This window comes from Orcinus orca, chromosome 17 (assembly GCF_937001465.1).
Source record: "Orcinus orca chromosome 17, mOrcOrc1.1, whole genome shotgun sequence".
NCBI lineage: Eukaryota > Metazoa > Chordata > Mammalia > Artiodactyla > Delphinidae > Orcinus > Orcinus orca.
In genome coordinates this window covers 81002871-81023090 of record NC_064575.1, presented here as the reverse complement: position 1 = coordinate 81023090, position 20220 = coordinate 81002871, and the positions used below count along the sequence as shown (strand labels likewise).

General features: G+C 40.2%; 1 protein-coding gene across 19 annotated transcripts in view; it reads right to left on the bottom strand.

Moving 5' to 3' along the window:
• Positions 1-20220, bottom strand: part of KHDRBS3 (KH RNA binding domain containing, signal transduction associated 3) — a 207104-nt gene that overhangs the window by 122496 nt on the left and 64388 nt on the right. For 18 of the 19 annotated variants that reach the window (XR_007472965.1, XR_007472966.1, XR_007472969.1 and 15 more), the window contains one exon: positions 14708-14826. Coding sequence is in view for 12 of the 19 variants with exons in the window: in XM_049700903.1 (XP_049556860.1) it covers positions 14708-14826 (119 nt within the window). In the remaining 7 variants the exon portion in view is untranslated. Of the gene's footprint in view, positions 1-14707; positions 14827-19728; positions 19876-20220 lie in introns of those variants that run through there. The other variant, XM_049700900.1, reaches the window with a different exon arrangement.

Genomic DNA, 20220 nt, shown 5'->3' with positions numbered 1-20220 from the left:
ATATTTGAGCTTTACCACATAACGGATAAGATCCAATGATGTTCTTTCCCAGTAAAGATCAAGGAAGAACTCGCTTTAATTGATCTAAAGTACACTTGTGACATGACACTGTTCCATGGGGACAATTAAAGTTAAGCTGTCATTTCATAAACAACTAAGCCTCAGTCAAGGACACGTCACTGTCTCCATTAAAGCGTTTCCCTTAATTGGGTGCTCACCAGAAAGTGGATTAGTCTAACAAAGGGATGCTTTATCGACCTCTTACTCAACACTAAAACTGAACTTGTAATCTCTGCCAACGTGGCAGCAGCAGATACGTTATTCTTCCCAGCAAATGGCACTACCGTCCATGCAGCAACTCAAGCCAGAAACCTGACATTCATTCCATGAGGGCAGTGACGAGGCCTTTTGCAGTCACTGATCCAACACCTGTGCGGCGAGGGCATTCAGTCAATGTCCAGTGAATCAGTGAATTGTATCGTAACAATGTTAACTCCTAGAGCTCTCTTAAACTTGCCCATTTTCCTGTAGCCTCACCACAACCACTAGTCCCGCCATCACCATCCCTCACCTTGCCCACTGCAGAATTCCATCTCTGCATCCACTTCTATCTCCCTGGATCAGCAGAGAGGTCTTAACCCAAAGGGGACCTTGTTACATCTCTGTTGCAAACAGGACTGTCCGACTCCCCTTCGAGGAGTCCTCATGCCCCGGAACTGCCGTGCAAGGCCCTCTCCAGCACCGCCCTTGCTCACCTCCCCAGCCTCACCACTCTCCTGCTTTTGACTTTAGCCATTCTGGACTCATTGCAGCTTCTCAAAATTACCATGTTCCAAGAACTACCCATTTCAGCTCAGATGTAGAGCTTGTAAAGAACGTCACTCTCACCCTTAAAACAGGAAGAAAACGGAACAGAATACAAACTAATGCTGAAGTGCCAAGGCAAACACTAACCACACGGCTGGAGAGAGTACAGACACCTGCGGGGAGAGATAAGACTCAAGCACCTGCTTCTCTGGACGGGGGACGAGCATGAGAGCAGAGAAGACCAAAAGCCCAGAATTAAGAGAGCTGACACCTTCTCAAAGGTTTTTCCTGCAGGAACTCACCCCCACCCCCACCCCCAACCCCCAGGTGCTCACACGCAAGATCAGGGAAGAATCCTGAGACCACTTGCCTTGGCTAGCGGGGGAGAGGAAAACAGCCTCTACTGAAATCTGCTCAGAGCCAGATCCCCTATATCTCCCCTCCTAATGTGCAGGAGGAAGGGCAACAAAACCCACTTTGCTTTGTTTCTTAAAATATTGACAAAATCAACAACACAGGTCCTGACATCAGTGTCCAGCCCTCAGGAAGTGTTATTCTCGCTACAACACTGGTGAAGCGCAGACACGTTCTAGGTGCTGGGTGAAGAACCGAAACAAGCAATGGCCGCGTCCGTACTGAGCCCCATCTGCTCACAGAAGAGCCGGATGACAAACAAGAAAAACAGAAGCGCAGACACAACGTCTGTTAATTACTGCTAAGCGTCTATGGAGGTGGGCAGAAGCCAACTACTGAGAGCGTGGGTAGTCATGGAGGGCTGGGCAACGTCAGACCAGGCTGGCCTGTGATGGTCAGCTCAGCTGCAACCTATGCAAGGATCTGGAAACAGAGACTTTCCTGCACTGTGAGTAGCAAGTGCAAAAGCCCTCAGGCACTACGGACCTTCTCTGAAATAAGAAGATGGCCAGCCTGATGGAGCAGAGCAGCCAGGGTGGGGAAGGAAGGGGCAGAGTCATCCATCCAGGCTAAGAGCTTGGACTTAATCTGGGGTCTAAGGGGGTTTCAGTTTTTCTTTGTAAAGGACAAACGCAACACAGCCAGCCCTTCCCGGGCTCAGCAGAGTCTGGCAGGCCTGGGTGGCTCCTCCAGGCACCTCGACCCTCTTAGCCCCCCCGCACTCCCTCTCCTCCTGCCTTCTTTTCTCCCACTTAACCAAACTACGGTTTAAAACATTTCCTTTCAGGTTGTACTCCTTGGACAAGAGGAAATGTGTTTTACTCAACTGTGGAATCTTCACATCTTAACCCCGGTCATCAGTCTTAATACACACAGTAATACTCAGAAAAAGAAAACTTGTACTGGATCAACAAAAGCAAAAGAACAGGTTAATAAATTCTGGGTCCAGGAACCTAGCCTTCTGCCTATCGTTGCTTTATTTTAAAAAGGCCACGGCTGTATCAGCAGTAACATAAAGTGAAAACACTCTTTGGCACGAAAGGAAAGGAATTTCAAAACATAAAGGTCCTCTCAATGGTAGAGTCCCTCCTGTTCACTATGGCAAAAATGCTCAAAAGCGCTACGGTATCTTTCCTGACTACAACATGAACTACTTAACGCTCCTGGTACATTAGTTATTTTTCTTAAATGTACTTCACTATTTCATCGACAGAACAGTCTGGGATAAATCTCATATGCGCTAAAAGCAGCTTCCTTTGGTCCATTACAGTCCCTTCTCCCCCTCAGCGTCCTCCCACCTGACCCTAAAACCCCAGTCCAGCCGACATACACACAGCCGCACCTGCCTTGGTAATTAGAAAATGAGGGACTAGGTTATGCTTTAATGACATCTTGGGCATCTACTGTTGCATAACAAACTAACCCAAAATGTAATGGCCTTGAACAACCACCGTTTTATTTATTTGCTCACAGTTCAGCAATCTGAGCCCTGGGGGGAGTTCTATGTGGCAACAGCCAGACCAACTGCAGCTGGAGGACCCACTTCCAAGACGGCTTATTCCCATGTCTCTTAAGTAGGTGGTGGCTGTCAGATGGGGACCTCAGTTCTTATTGGTTTGATTCTCCTCCACCTGGGTATCCCAAGCTTCCACCTCCCATGGTGGCCTCGGGGTGAGAGGACCTTTGCATGGTATATGTCTTCCAAGGTCAGAAAAGCAGAAGCTGTCAGGCTCCCTTAAAGCTCCAGCCTGGAAGTTCACATCTTGTCAGTTAAAGGGAGCTGCAGGGTCAGGACAGACTCAAGGGAAGGGCACGCACGATACAGGTCATGAACGCAGGGAGTGGCCACTGGGGGGCGCACTGCCCCAGACAAAAAACGATGAAGCCGTCATTTATCAAAAAGTTTTAAGAGCCTCAAACATCACGGTCTTTTCTAAGCCTAGCAATCACCTGCCTGCCTTCCCTCCCTTAAGAGGGGATGGAGGTGGCACTCTCTGAGGGCAGGGACCCTGACTCAACCCCCGTGTGCCTCAGCCACAGACGAGAGCCGCACTAGCTCCCAACAGGAAGCAGCATTTCATGCGCTGCGAGTGACTGATGAGTACCAACCAAAATCAAAGTCCGAAATGTACCAATCGCTACCCAAGATTTAATTAAAACGAACCCTAAAGTATACCACACAGGCACAGATGGAGGGAGGCGTATTTTGGGTACATGGTCCTAACTGTCCAACATCTTGTAATTGAGCGTCGTATAAAATCTACGTGTTTATTAAAAATGATTAAAAAGGCATCTGACAAAGACTAAAATAAGGAGGTACTGTAATACATAAACAATGTAATTCATTTCTGTAGAGGTAGGTCTGAAGTAGGATGTGAGAAATGAGAGGATATAAAGAAATAAAAAAACCTTTGTTTGCATACAGTATATGTCTCAAGTTTAATGAAGAGCTAATAAATTGTGAGAAAGGAAGGAGGTGAAAGGAAGCAGGTCCACCGGTGCAGTCCATGGCGACTAAGTGTTCCCCACAGACTATCACGCCCAGTGTTCCAGATCTTAAGTTAGGCAGCCAAGAAGGATCCCTGGCCCCTGCACTACAGTTTATATGCACATAAAACGGATGTGAGTGTGTGTGCATATACATGTATGTATACATTTATTTTAAAATGCTACACCTGATCTACCATTGGGTAATAATATTTCGATCCTTACTTAGGTCAAGAGATTCATCATTAACGATACTGGATGTAAAAAAACAGTCCCAATTTGAAAAGACTGTTCTTCTTACGCCCATCTGGACAGGAGCTGCTCTCCCCCTGTCCCCGTGCCGAGCCTGCGCTGGGCACGGGGACGGAGCGGCTCTGCCGTTTTCCTGCTCATTTCGACTGCAGCTACAGTGGCCCTGAAGTCGCAGTCTCTCTTGCAACAATCTTTGTCCACTGAAAAAGGTAAGTGAACTAAAACTAGTAGATGCAATCCAAGAATCCATACGCAGGCACATTCACAGCTATCTGCCCCAATTACTGAAAGCAAGTGAGCGATTAAAACCTGGGAGCTTCTGCCTCGGAGAATCCCCTCTTCTACTCCAGCATCCTGTCCCACTGTGCACACAACTGTCCTGGACTCACATGTGCCAGGTAATAGGACTAGTGTTAACCTGTGTAATAAATATTAATAAAGCTTAATCTCTTGAACAGGCGCATGGGCTCTGGAGCCAGATTTCTGGGGTTCAAATGCCTGTTACTGTGTAATAACATTTAGCAAGTTACTTAACGTCTCTGTTTTTTAGTTTTTCATAAGTGAACAGGAGATAATCATTCCTTCCTCCTAAAACTGTAAAGATTAACACGTGAAAAGTTAATACATGTAAGGCCCTTAGAACAGGGCCTGAGATGCAGAAACCATACGCTACATACATACATTAAAATAGAAGTTCTAGCATGTTCTTCTAGCACCCAAACGTAAGGTTGGACATCACATCCCTCTTTGGAAAGCGTCACCCCATATTCTCTTTCTAGACCTTACTGGAGAGAAAGAATTAAACTGTCAGGAAACACACTTGGTTCATCACCTCCACATTCACCTAATTCCTGCCCAAGGGCAAGAATGAAAAGAAAGTAAACGAGGCTTGTTTTACCTATCTTCTTCTCTTGAAAGGAAAAGACCGGATCACTACTTCCACTAGCTTTACGAGCCATTTTAGGTTCCAATAATTTAACCACTCACACAATGATTAATTAAATAAATCCACCGCTTAGCTGGTATTCAGAATACAGATCTCATTTGAATTAAGCCAATGTCATAAATGCAAAACTCCAAACAGTAGTAAACCTAACAACAAGCTTGGGAGCGTGGCATTCATATGAAACGGAGCAGCCTCTTTGGTAACAGAACACTTGTTTCTTAGGATCGTTAGTAACTGAGTCAAGCTTTGGATTACTGACAATAATTTTCACGATTCTGATAATCACCTCTAACAATAACAATCACTTTTACATGAGAACTTGAATTCCTAGGGAATAAAAGTCATTCCAACTTGTGTTTAAATCAATCATTCCTAAATGTTGAGGACTCAAAAAAAAAAAAAAAGGTAAGATCTTTTATAATGCAGAATATTTCCTACTATATATTCTACTTGTTTATTTGTATCTGTCATAAATCTTTCAGGGCTCCCTAGGCCGTATAAAAATCTAATGCGCAAGTACAGCACTTGAAGGCTTTCCACGCTAGTCATCACCATTCCAACAAATGCTACAAACTACCATTCCCCATAATTAAATCATTCTGGCCCAAGAGTTACTCTGTCTTTCCCCCGATCTCTGCTTGTTAACATCCTGAATTTATACTTAAGGACTACATTTAATTCCACCTGTAATTCTTTCTCCAGAAATAACTCTTCCTCACTCTTTTAAAATCTTGCAGTGTCCATCTATTTCTCTTATGTTAGTTCAGTCTTTACCCTATATTATTTAGTAAAATTTACTGTGGCTCTCCTGTTAGACTATAAATCCCTGGAGAGTAATTAGGACCCATATTTTATTCATCATCCTTCCTGCATAATGATTTCTCATACATACTTGTGAAACTAAAGTTTATTTTGCCCCAAACCAAATGGCATTAGTCAACATAGTTTTTATTGATTTTCTTTGCTGCAGAAATTATTGCAACATATTAGAGCTATATAAATACTATTATTTAAATTTATTAATTTGCCAACCAGAAATCACTAAGCATTATTGGTAGTGGTTGAGATTATTTGCTATTGCTCCACTGATTGTAATTTTAACACAGTTATCTACTTTTAAATGGTAAACAACCCTACTTACTTAGACATCAGCAACCCTGAAAATCAATCAAGTAAAGTACACAAGTAACTTCTTCAGGAGATGACATGGGCAAAATCACACACACAGTGACACACCATCTGAAGTCATCTACTTTATGTACTTTTTAATCTCTATATGCTCAAAGCTGGATTATATTCTTTGGGCGGGGGTGGGGGACTGGGTGGACAGCAAAACAAATAAAACAAGCAATGTAGCCCATATATACTTAAGTTTGAAACTGTTAATCCAGAAAATCCCAGACTGCAATAGTCTGGCTTCAGGTGTGGAGAATGGGATGGAGGATTTGAAACTGGATAAGAGGCTATTACAAAAGACCGGGTGATGGATGACAGCGGTCTAAAGTAAGGAGTGGCAGTGGAATGCAGAGATAGAAATAGATGTCAATTACTTTAAAAGTAGAAGTAATAAAGTGTATATGTCATTGTACTTCAAGAATGGAGGGGGAGAGGTAAATGAAGGAGAAATTAGTAGACAAAAATGATATGCTAGTTTTAGGCATGGGCTCTTAGATACAGGGGCTGTCTGTCATTCACTAAAATAGGAGCACAGGGAAAGGTCCAGGTTTGCCAAGAAGAGGTATGAAGTTCACTTATGGGCACATCAAAGATAAGAAGTCTGCAGGATATCCAAGTGGAGGTGGTCCAGTAAGTGTTTAGCCTGATGAGATGGGGGGGGAGGGAGAGGGGGGAGAGAGAGAGAGAGAGAAAGAAAAGAAAGAAAAAAAGAAAGAGAGAGAGAAAGGAAGGGAGGGAGGGAGGGAGGGAAAGGAAGATGTGACACATCTGGTGTCAGAAAGCTAGTAAATGGCAGAGCTAGTAGGCATAACAAAGAGGGGTTGACTTCTAAACCTGACTGCTTTCCCCTCTGTGAGTGTCTCAGTATCAATGTATATACTGTGCCCTCTGTTTCATGTAATTGTGTGTCAATTACTTGTTTTGATAAAAGTTCACAGTTTGGGCCATTTAATGAATTTCTGCCATTTTACTCCACTGCGGGGTGGGGGGTGGGGGTGAGGTGGGTGGAATCCTAGAAGAGAGGGGTTAAGCTTTGTTCAAATTTCCTGTGTCCAACAGTACAGCTGTGCAATTTTCAGGTGATCCAACTGGGAGGTCTTCATGGGGCCCAGAGCCAAAATAAGCCGTCCAATAACATTGAACACATCTAAGCCAGTAACATATCGCTAAGCACTAAAGTTGTTTACCTTTTGGCTCAGCAACACACTTAAGAGACCGATCCTCCATCACCTCTCAAAAATAAGCAGTGATGCAACAAAAGATTTACACAGAACAATATTCATCACGGACTTTAATTTCTAAATGCACTGCATTGTGACCAAAGCACATATAATGGTAGCATTTCTACTCTTTTAAATGTAATGAGGTTTTGGGGGACCTATAGATAACCAAATTTTCATTTGACTCAATAAAATAGTAATAACAATAACACCCCCTCCAAAAAAAACGTGAGCAAATTCTGTCACAAGCCCCTTAATATATGCATTGCTGTTTCTGAAGTCCACTTAACAACTTTAAGTTCAAGGGCTGCTTTCTGGCTCAATAATCAAGCATTTTAAAAGAGAAGAAGGGAAAAGTCACAGCATAAGCTTTGAAATTCCTTCACAGTGTTTTTTGAAAGCTATCACATTCACAAATACCAACTTAACTTTCTAATTCTCATGACATAGGGGCGTGTATCGCAAGACCTCAAGGGTCCAGAGAAGACCTCTGAGAAAAGAACGAAAGTAGCCTCGAAGAGGCTCATCTCTACTTACAGCTGCACTTTCCTCCCGCTCCCACTGTAAGACACGGGTCGTCAAGGTGGGAGAGGGCTGGCCTGGAAGGGGACTTGCGCTCAGTGAAGCAACGGACTGCGGGCCAGGACATCTTCCTAAGGCTCCGTGTTCCAGAGTGGCCTTTCTGCTTCCCCAGAGGGTCCAAGATGTAATGGATACCAGGAGGGACACTGACCAGGACTTGTCATAAACACATGTGTCTTTAAGTGATGATTTTTATTATCAGGCTTCCTCGACACCAACAAGTTTCAAAATCCCGCCTAGACAGCATTGTGGATTTCGGTAATGGCGCGTAAGGACTAACAAACAAGTGCATTATCATTTTATTTCTACAGGTAAAGTATCAACTGGACACCAAAAATAAAAAGGATTTTCACATGAATCCTCTTGAAAAAACATTATTTGCCTCCAAAAATTAATTAGGAGTCACAGAAAAGGCAACTTTTAACATACCGATATGACTGTCAAATATTTACCATTCCAGGAAAATTCTGATAGCCATGATGGTTTCTATGGAACAGGCTTCCTTCCGCCCAGCAGTAAATCCGTGGGTTTTTAACTGTCTGCAATTCACCACAGGGGAAAATGCGAGCCAGCTTCAAAAGAGAGCTTCGCGAGCTTTAATTCAAACTCCAGAGGAAACGTGTTTTATAAACACTTCGCTCTTCTCTCTCAAAGACTCTTAACCGAAGAACTTCCGTGAGACAGCAAATATATCAAATTTAAAATATGCACATAATAGGGAAATATTTAATGTAAGAACCCATGTTTCCTAATATAAAGTTACTGAAAATAATATGTAAGCATTAGAATGCTGAGAGATTAGACAACAATTACCAAATTATGAAAATTAATACATCTAATTTAAACCGGTAGAACCTAACTCAGTACACTAAATCTTAAAAACCATAATCAAAGTACACAGGTATCTCCTACGTTAACAATCTCGGGCACTGTTTTTCCCCCAAAATGGGAATCTTTTTTTTTAATACTAATTATAAAAGTGACACCAAGTTATTATTAAAACATTAAAGTACAGAAACATGTAAAGTAGAAAAGAGCACATGATCCTTAGCCTCCAGAAAATAACTGCTAGTAAGATTCAAGTTAGTTTTTCTTAAAATAAATGTTCAACTAGGATTTTATCTGTCCTACATGTTGCTTTTCTTTCTTTTATTTAACAGTATAATAAAGACAATCTTACCATAGCAGTAGAGCATGTATGCATAATGATATATACAGATATAATTCAATTTCCTATGACAACTGACTTTTTAAAATGGTGCATAAGCCTTCTTTTACCCTAGCATGACTTTACATGTGGCATTCCATTTCCTGAAATAGTTTCCAATAATTAAACATCTGGAGAAACCCACCTCATACTCCAAAGCAGCTCAAAGGTCACTTCCTGTTCTAACTTCACAGCCCCCCCTTGGCCCACCCTACCTTATATAAGTAAAGTGATGAGGGATCAGCCTCCATTCACTGCTCCCTTATCACTTTATTTATAAATCCTCAATAAAAACCTGCACATCTTATTGAAATTAACCTGCTTAGCCAAGTACAATGGCTGGTAGTTTCTCAAATGCCCTCTGCCCTGTATCCCCCTGTCATGGCCATCCCTCCATCTCACCCTGTCTTACTTCTGACCCCTACCCAGCCAGCTCCTTCAGAGCCTTAGGGAAGACTTCTCTGACACTGTCAGCATGATCCTCTGTCTTTCTAGAGCACCCCAACATTGAACGCCTCACACTGTATTATACTAAATTAAGTTATTCATCTGTATTCCCCACAAAACGGAGAGCTTCTTGTGACAAAAGGACATGTCTTAATCAGTTTTGTTTTCCAGGCACAATTCCTGGCTCAGAGGAGACCCTCAATAAATGTTAGTATATGAATGGATAGATGGGATCAATGATGAAGGAAACAGTGAATTAAAAAAAAAAATCAATGTAAAATCTAAAGCACAAGGCATTTAAGGTCCTCACTGACAGGGTGCCTTGTTCCAATGCTGATTTGGCGCTTAGATTAACTCTGTTACATCAAGTCACTGCCCAGAACCAAGGGTTAGGGTTTACCCACGGGGAAACTTTGGAGGACAATTTCTATAGCTTAAGGTCTTTAAAAAAAAAATCATGAAACAGTGTTTATTTGCGTTTCACACTTTGCAAGCTCGCACATATGCTCAACAGAGCAAATATATTTTGGGTTTGAATACTTAAAGACTCATGTTCGGTGTTTTACCATTGAAAGAGTGCTGAAATGGTTCATTGAGAGAAATTACTCAATTAATGGAAATCATTTTATTAGTTGGAGTTTCACAAACAGTGCTTCTTTCTTGCCCCAGAAGCTGAAAGTGTACAATAGTCTCGATTCCACACCAAGCTGCCTCTGCCCATTGCTATTCCAGAGGGGCAAGTACTGCCAGCTTCCTCCATCTCAGACTATTAACGGACACCAGCATGAAAGCTTTTTCTTAGAACTGATGCAAGTCCTGTATGAGCCTTTCCACAAGGCTGGCTTGCAACTCAAGTGCTCAATTTGCTAAGCAGAAATATCCTTTTCAGCATTCTGAAAGCAGATTTCTAAGCAGCCTACTTCAGACATTATGAGGACTTGACATGGACTCTGCTCTCTGTGAGACACAGAAATTATAATTCGTCTTCCCCTACTCTCATCAAAGCTGACACTGAAAAACAACATTTGAGGTTTTATTTCACATACTTAACTCATACACAACAGAGTATTAACTTCAGATTAATTATCTACCAGACTATGAACTCTTTAAAGTTGGGGATGGTGTCTGTGCATCTTTCTACCTACTGCATATTGAGCATATCAAGCCTGGTGAATCAATTTATAAAAGTTCCCATAATCCATGCTGTGTTTAGTAATTAGTGTGTCTATAAAATGCTCATAACAGTTTTCTGTTTACTAAAATGTATTATATATCTTCAGTTTTGTAAGTATGGCTGAGTAAGTTCCTAACAGGCTGTCTCTAGGTAAACAACTATAAATTCTCAAACGCTGAACAAAATACAAAAAGCAAACATCTAAAGCCTCCGCAGAATGCTCAAAAGCAAGGAGGTTCTACAAGGGAGTCAAGACTTGGAAGAAGGGAATGGCTGGGTGAATTCACTGATTGTAGAGCTTTTAGCTGCGTAGCAGAGTTTGAGGCAACCTCCTGAAATGTGTGGGAGGAATACTAGAAATGAGAGTTAGACTTGAGGAGCCCCAAATTTTGTGTATAAAATCTGTCAGTCATGTATGCCAAAAATAAACGCAAAAGTCAGACTGAGAAGTAAACTGAGTTCTGCACTCCTATCCGACAGAGTCTGCATCTGAATCCAAAAATATCAACACCCCTCAAAGAAACATAACAGAATCCAATCTCCACAGTATAACACAATGTCCAGTATACAATCCAAAATTACTCAACATATAAAAAATAGGAAATATATGACATTATCAAGATAAAAGAGTATCAATTCACATCAAATCTAAGATGACTAAGATTTTAGAATTAGAGACTTTAAAGCACCTATTTTAACTGTGCTCAATTACACAAGATAATATAACACCTGCAATAAATGGAAAATCCCGGCAAAGAAAAAAACATGTTTCCAAATACGTATATTTATATATGAATCACATATAAATTCTGAAACAGATAAGTACAATACCTGATACAAAAATTTTATCTGATAGGCTTTACCAAAAAAATAAAGATAACATAGGAAAGAGTCAATGAGTTTAAGATACAGTAGCAGAAATGATCCAAACTGAAGAAGAGGGGGAAAAAACTAATAACAAAAGTGAACAGAGTCACAGGAATCTTTTCGAGAATATCAACAGGTTGAAAGTACCTGTAATTAAGAGTCTCAAAAGGCGGGGAGAGAAAGGATCAGAAAAAGTATTTAAAGAAGCAATACCTGAAATATTATGATGAAATGGACAAATCCTTTGAAAAACACAAAACAATTTTCACAAAAGATGAAATAGAAAATCTGATTAGTGCCTTGTCAATTAAAGACATTGAAGAACTTATATTTGATTCATATATAAATATACGTATTTGAAAAGAGTTTTTCACCACCAAACTCCAGGCCCCAGACAGCTTCACTAGTGAATTCTATCTAATAATAAAGAAAACAACAGCACCAAACTGACATGCATTCTTTTTTTTTTTTGGGGGGGGGGAGGGAAAGAACACTTCTATATGTGTGTGTGTGTGTGTATAAATTATAGGCCACTATCACTCATGAATACAGATGCATTTGAATCCAACAATGTACAAAAAGGATAATACATCATTAAGTAGGGTTTAACCCAAGAATGCAAAACTGGTTTAATTTAGCCAAATCAATCAATAAAATTCACTATATTAACAGTATAAAGGAGAAACATCCTGTGTTCATTTCAATAGATGCAGAAAAGGTATTCAACAAAATTCATCACCCAGTCAGGATCAAATCTCTCAGCAAAACTAAAATAGAAGAAAACTTCCTCTACCAGATACAGGTCACCTACAAAAAAACCTCACAGCTTTACCATGCTTAATGGTAAAATACTGAATGTTTTCCACATTGCCTGAGAACAAGAGAAAACTGCCTAACGTCACCACTTGTATTCAAGCATTATACTAGAGATCCTAGCCAATACAATAATAAGATAATAAAAAGCATAAAAATTGGGAAGAAAGAAGTAAACTGTTTATGCAGATGATATGATTATATACATAGCATATTCTAAGGAATCTATAAAACAACTTGCTAGAACAAGTGAATTTATTAGCAAGGTAGCAGAATACAAGGTTTATACTAGAGGCAAAATGTTATAGTAGAGGCAAAAAAATTGGAAAACAAGATTTCGAAATACGTTACAAGAGTGTTCAAAAAACATGAAACACTTAGGAATAAGTTCAACAAAAGACAAGACCTCTACCCTAAAAAGTACAAAACACTACTGACAGAAATTAAAAATCTAAATGGAAAGATATACCATGTTCAAGGAAGGGAAGACTTAATATTGTTAAGATGTCAGAACTCCCTCAACTGATCAACAGATTCAATGCAACTGCAATCATAATCCCAGCAGAATGTTTTGTGAAAATAAAACAATAAATTTATATAGAATTGCAAAGGATCTATGTGCGAGCAATCCTGAAAAAGGACAAAGTTGAAGGGACTACATTACCTAACTTCACATCTTACTATAAAAAGCAACAGTAGTGAAGATGGTATGGTACTGGCATAATGATCCATAAATAGATCAATGAAGCAAAATAGAAAGTACAGAAATAGACCCTCACTTAACACAGTCATCCAATTTCCAACAAAGACGCCAACACAATCCGTGGGAGGAAAATATCTTTCAGCAAATGGTACTGAAAAAACTGGATATCCATATGAAGAAAAAATGAATTTTGACTGTCTTTCTCACACCATACACAAAAACTAATTTGAGATGTATCACAGACATAAAATTAAAAGCTATAATGGTAAAGCTTTTAGAGGAAACACAGGAGACTATAACTTATAAAGGACTCTAACATTTCCTTGAGGTTGGCAAAGATTTCTTAGTTGACAGAAGGTAAAATCATAAAAGAAAAACTTGATACATTAGATGTCATCAAAATTTAAAACTTCTGCTTATCAAAAAACTCTGTTAAGAAAATAATAGGCAAGCCACAGACTGAGTCAAATATTCACAAAACGTATATCCAACAAAAGATCTGTAGCCAGGATATATTAAAAAAAAGCTCCTACAACTCAATGATAAGAAGACACACAGCCCACTCAGGGAGTGGCAAAAGATCTAAAAAGAGACTTCAAAATTGAAGATATATAAATGGTCAATAAGTGCATGAAAAAGTACACAAAATCATTAATCAACAGGGAAATGCAAATTAACACCACAAGAAAATACCAATACCCTATCAGAATGGCTACAATTAAGGAGACTGACAACATCAAATATGGATTTAGATATATGGAGCAACCACAACTTTGCACGCACTGTTCTAGAAATGCCACAAATACAACCACTGTGGGAAAAAAATTACGGCAATTCATTATAAAACTAAATACACAGCAATTTAAACCCTAAATATTTACTAAAAATAAATGAAAACGTATGGTCACAAAATGTACGAAAAGGTTCCCAGAAATTTAATTATAATCACCCCAAACTGAAAACTGCCCAGGCAAATGGATAAATACATTGTGGTATTTTCAGGTACTGGATTATTGTTCTGCAATCAAAAGAAATTAACTACTAATATATACAACAGTATGCATAAATCATGTACATGGACACTCAGAGGAAAGAAAAAAGAAAAGCAGAGTAAAAAGAAGATCAATTTAGGCCAAATCTGAGATGATCAAGATTTTAGAATGAGACTTTAAAGCACCTATTGTAACTGTGCCAAATGTCATAAAATAACACTTGCAGTGAATAAAAATCAAACTTTTTTCTAGAATAATTAGGGAATATTTTAAGCATTTATGTGCCAAACCCTATGGCCAAGCATTTAACATGGATAATCTTATTTCTTATCAATCCAACCTTATCTTACAAACAAAGAAACTACAGCAGGAAGAAGTTGAACAGGCTGTCCAAAGTCCAAAATGTAACTCAGAAGAATAAATTTTAGGGTTCCGCAACTCACGCCAAACAGGAGGGACAGAATCACCAAATAAGGTTTCACCTGATTGTAAAAGTATGTGTGTTGGGGCGTCGTGCTAAGGGAGAACACCTCAAGAACACACCAAACAGAACGTAAACGGAGCGTGCGCTCCCCTGTGATAAGCTCTGACACACCTGCAGTGCAGGCTCACGGTCTTACCTTAGGGAACTGTTTTACAGGAATCAACACTTTCTGTCCCAGCTTCATGTTCTTATTAATCACCACATCAATGTACTTTTCTTCATCCTTGCCTTCTCCTTTGTGAAACTTTTCTATTTCTGTGGAAGAAAAACAGACAACTGTGAAGTGTCTGACTTAGAACTCCACAGGCTGGGGGTTCTCCTTAGCTCTACGGTGGCAAGAAACCCAGTACAGAATATGGACTTCAGATGGCTACAGTTTTTTCAAGTAATGACATATGTCCCATTGTCTGGATGATTCTCCACCAGTACAGCGGGAAAACGCACACACCAGGGCACTACAACGTGAAATCTCAATCGCCCAAGCTAATGGAAGGGAACAAACACAAACATAAAAATAGATTCTTTGGGGCCTTTTGGAATCCTAGGAAAAGGCCGATCAAATGGCAAAGAAAAGCCAGAGACTATTCTCAGCTCACCGTTACCAAGCACCAACATCCCTATTTATCAAACCCCGCCTGGCTCTCCAAGGCGTTTCCCATCAAGAATGGGTTCTCCAAGATGGCCTTAAAAGCCCTGGACAACCTTCTGTCAGTCGACCTCCCCAACCAAATCCTCCCTCCTCACAAGTGACAAGCCCAATTACAAGCTCATGGCTTTGTTAATGCTCTTGTCTCTTCTTGTGATGTTATTCTGATGATTTTAATGTCACACATCTCCTTCGAGATTCAACCACATTAAATACTACCTTTTATGTGTTACGGTCCCTTTCCTCAACTGGGCAGCAGCAGCAGCAGTGGGAAACTCAGTCCCTCCCACCACGATACTCACAAAGCACTTCATGCACAATGCTACTACCATTTCTAGCTTAGCTCTGCAGCTTCCGACCAAAGCTTCTAAAAATAAAGATAATTACTAAGTCTCCAAATGAGCTGATCATTTTGTTTCCTTTCTTGTATTATCCTAAGTTTTGATCCTGTAACACTGATCATTCTATATAGAATCTGCATGGGAACAATATACACTGAAACAGAAGTATGTGAAATGTAAACGTTTACATAGATAATTCTTGTTATTGTTGCTGGAAAAAATTCTTCCAGGGTACTTTTAATTTTGACATCTTTCTATAAAAATAAAATATACATATGGTGAAAAGTTAAAACAGTATCATAGAATATAAAAGTAAAAGAAAGTTTCTCCTATACCCATACTCCAGAGGTAATAATAAAGAATGTTATATACTCTTTCAGAAATTTTCCATGGATAAATCAGCACACAGGCATGCACATATACAATCTGTTTGAAAATTGTAGAACTAATGGTGGATATGAGCTAAATTAGCTTTGTTTTCCTCAGTAAAAAGCAATAAGTCACATGTCACCTGCTCCACTGACTTCAGCTTTAATCAGTAGAAGAAAATAAATTCCACATTTTATTTTTATTTATCCATTTATGCTATAATTGGGAGTACCTTTAGCGAGTGAGAAGATTTAACAAACTTAGGTACACTGAAACTTACCAGAAAAAAGGATTTTTAATGTTATGTATACATTTGTCAAAATATCTAACTACCTATCTTCTTTTTAAATAACAAAGCATTTTTATAATTTTGAGAACTTAGATGCATAATTTAATATTTAATTCCCTAATCAGCACTCAAAATGTTATTCTTTGCATCAGTGATGTTTAACATTTGAAGTAACATGGAAAGTCATAAAGGTAAGATTAAAAAATTAGAAAAAATTATATATTTTACCATATATTAAAGTTTGAGATATGTCTATGATTTTAAAGAGGAAAGTAAAATTTAAAAGAAAAAATATATAGAATACCTCATTTCCTCTCCAGTCAACTTTGCAAATCTTATATTGCTAAAATACCTAGTTGTTTCATTAAGTAAGCTTTGAAATATGATGAAATATAATATTTCACTGTTTAAGATTTATTTAAGAAAAAAGTTTAAAGCCCGATGTCATGTTAAAGCATGTAGGTCTGCATGTACTGGACCTAACACACCACATAGCAATGGAAAGAGCCCCATTCCTGTCACTGGCATCAAACAGATCTGGTTTTCAGCACAGCTCAGGCCCCTGTGACCTCCTGTGGTAACATTCAAAACTGCTCAAAACTTCTGTTTTTTTAGGCGTTGTTCAATCAACAATTTTGCATTTTCTGCTTGACTGAAGATTATAAGTAGGTTGATGTTTTTATGAAGTCCAATAAAGTAATATGCAAAGTAACAGAAGTGTACAAGATGATTTAATGAAATCTTGAAACTGTCCCTAACTGGGAGTTTCATATTCTAAAACTCAGGCTACTACCCCTCCGGTCTTCCTTAGGGAAGGGAAGGCACTGGACACCTACCAAGGTGGATTTAACCTTTTAGTAAATTGGAGCATATGAAGGTCAACCATAGAAAATCCAGCCAGATGTTCAAGGTGGAACACATAGGGGATCTGACTTTCACTAATCCCTAGATTACATTTGTTACATACAGTTTAATGTACCAATGCCATCTCCCAGTGCAGAAATAATAAGCAAATGTGTGATTAGGTTTTAGATGATGGAAGGGATTAAAATGCTATGCTTTCAAACCATGGACACCAAATTTCTGTCAACCTGGAAATCTAGTGTCAGTTATGTCTTTTTTGGCTTTTGTTTTTCCATTTCTTTTTGTTTTTGTCTTGGTCCCGTACGGAGCCTCCCTAAGCAATGGCCACTTACATTTTAGCCTACCAAATATACTAAAAATCCACTAATCCTCTAAAACACAGCAAAATAATCTTTGAATTTAAATAAGTTAAATTTCCAATGTAAGAAAAACTAGTGAATTTTCATTAAAACTGCTTAAGGGCTTCCCTGGTGGCACAGTGGTTGAGAGTTCGTCTGCTGATGCAGGGGACGCGGGTTTGTGCCCCGGTCCGGGAAGATCTCGCTGGGCCCGTGAGCCATGGCTGCTGAGCCTGTGCGTCTGGAGCCTGTGCTCCACAATGGGAGAGGCCACGACAGTGAGAGGCCCGCGTACCGCAAAAAAAAAAAAAAAACTGCTTAAATTCTCTCACAGAATCAAACACATCTAAATTGACATTTTCCTTTGTCCCAGCAACTCCATTTCTACAAATTTACCCTACAAATATACTTGGATAGATTATAAAATATTACATACAAAGTTATCCATTTAAAGCACTGTCTTTAATAGCAAAACACTGGAAATCATCTAAATGTCTATAATTAAGAACCTGGTTACTAAGCTAGGGCACCGCCATACAACGAAATCACATACAGCTACTTTACAACGTCAGGAAACTCTTTATGTTCTGATAGGAAAAGGTCTCCACCAAATAACTGTTTAGTACACGTACACACACACACAGTGTAAAACAGTGTAAGAATATATGTTCATATTCATTTGTATATGCACAGAAAATAGCTCACTTCTTCTGTATAAGAAACGAGTAACAGTGATTAACTGTCAAGGGGGAAATGCAGTGGATAAGAAACAGGAATAGGTCTTTCGCGGTATCTCTCTTTTACATTGTTTTAAAATTTTGAATTATGTGAATATTTTACCCTTCAAATTTTAAATCTTTAAACACTTTGGCAGAATTTTTTTTTAATATTGGAACAGAATAAAATAAGAATGTATACAGAGATTGCCATGTTTATATTTTGCGTCTTGGCTGAAAATCCAGAGCTTGACTCTCTCTTGATCATTCATTTAAGCTCTTCATTAAAATATTCTTCCACTGAAACTGTGATGAGGAATTTACCTGGACTGCCTATCCCACTTGAAGCAACAGACGTGTTTCTGGAAACTACATGCACAATATTTTATCTTGAGAATCCAATAATACTTCCAATGCAATGGGGTTCACATAGTGAGGGAGAGAGGAACAGGTATCTATCCAAAAAACACTGACTGAGGTCTGATACATTGGAGAAACTGTACTGGGTGCTGGGAAGAAAATACACAGAATCTGTGGCATGTAAACAAACGAATTTAATATAATGTACACAGTGTTGCAGAAAACGGACTAACAGCTTTGGAACTTGGAAAATTATTCAAAAAGGTAGCAAATGCGTGCTAAGTTCTTAAAGGATGAGGAACAGAGTTTGCCAGGCAAAGAGCCGATGAGTTCTTCAGTGAAGTAAAGTAACCCTGGGTAACACCAGTTCACATTCCCTCATCTGACCAGTTAGACGGTGCAGTTGATACATGGAGTTTTACTCCCCCCGCCCTTTTCCTCCTTTAACAGTACAAAATAGAATAAATCACACAAGTAATCATGACGAGCTCCTGCCACTGTAGAGCCAGTCAGTGAACAAGCTGAGACATGGACTCCATTTCCTCACCCCACATCCTGGGTTCCTGCAGAAAGAACCAGGGTGAGAAGAGGGGGTGGTTCTCTGCGCCCAACACAGAGGAGAAATGAGGACAAAAGCATGAATAGGCAGGCCAGGTTCTTAAGGTCAACACTGATATAATAAGGGTCCAGTAACAACAGGGAGATACTGAGAGCTGTCAGCTAAGGAGTGAGGTGATGGGCACCAGCCTCAAGGAAAGGGGGGCCTGAGCAGAAATGGAATGGATGGAGTGTGGAGAGAGAGCGCAGATGACATCACAGCTGGATGATAAGACAATCTGTCCCATGAACAGCGCATGAGGGATGGAACTAGAGGGCTTATTTCTATTTGGACAGAAAGCCATCAGAGAGGCAAACCCTTCGTATTCAGAGGAGGCATCAAGCCCACAGGACACCCGGGCTGGAGCAAACACACAGGTGTGCCTGCACACCTCTCCCCTCCCTTGCCCTCTACCCCTAACCTAATGCCCAGCTTTTCACGGCTTCTAAAGCACCAGCTCACCGAGGTTCAGGCCTCTGTACTTGTTCCCCAAGACTGGAACACTTCTGGGGACTTTTCCTGGAATAACAGCCTTCTCTTTGGTGCCTCTGCCTAGATTCCACCTCCTAGAAAGACAGTCTTTGAATTCCCAGACTAGTTACCCAAAACAACGCAGTATTCCAGCATGATACTCACCACAGGTGTTAACTTCCTACTAAATGTCTGTCTTCTCCAACAGACTGCCAGTCCCCTCCCCACACTTAACTCCTTTCGTGGTCCTAACAAAGCTGGGAGGCAGGAAGGGGCAAGGAAAGGGAACGAGAGACTGCACGGAGAGGGCAGCCTGGCAGGGGTTGCAACTTCCCCAGAGGAAGCAGCCAGCCTGTGCTAACCTAACAGGGGCGAAGCCAAAGAGAACACACTCTGGGATCTCACTTCCTCCTGCAGACCTGCTGCTGGTGGCTCCACGGGGGAGGGGCAACCCAAGCAGAAGCCAGAGGGTGACAGTGTCTGCTGATGCAGCCCTCAGGCACCCACATCAGCCCCGGGCACAGAGCGGAGGAGGGTGGAAGAGGAACTGGTGAGGCAAAAAACAGCAATCCAGCCCCACATCTTTGGTAACTGAAGGAAGCTTTAAACAGTGTCTGATGCCTCCGGTACATACAAAAGTTTCCTTTGGGGCTTACA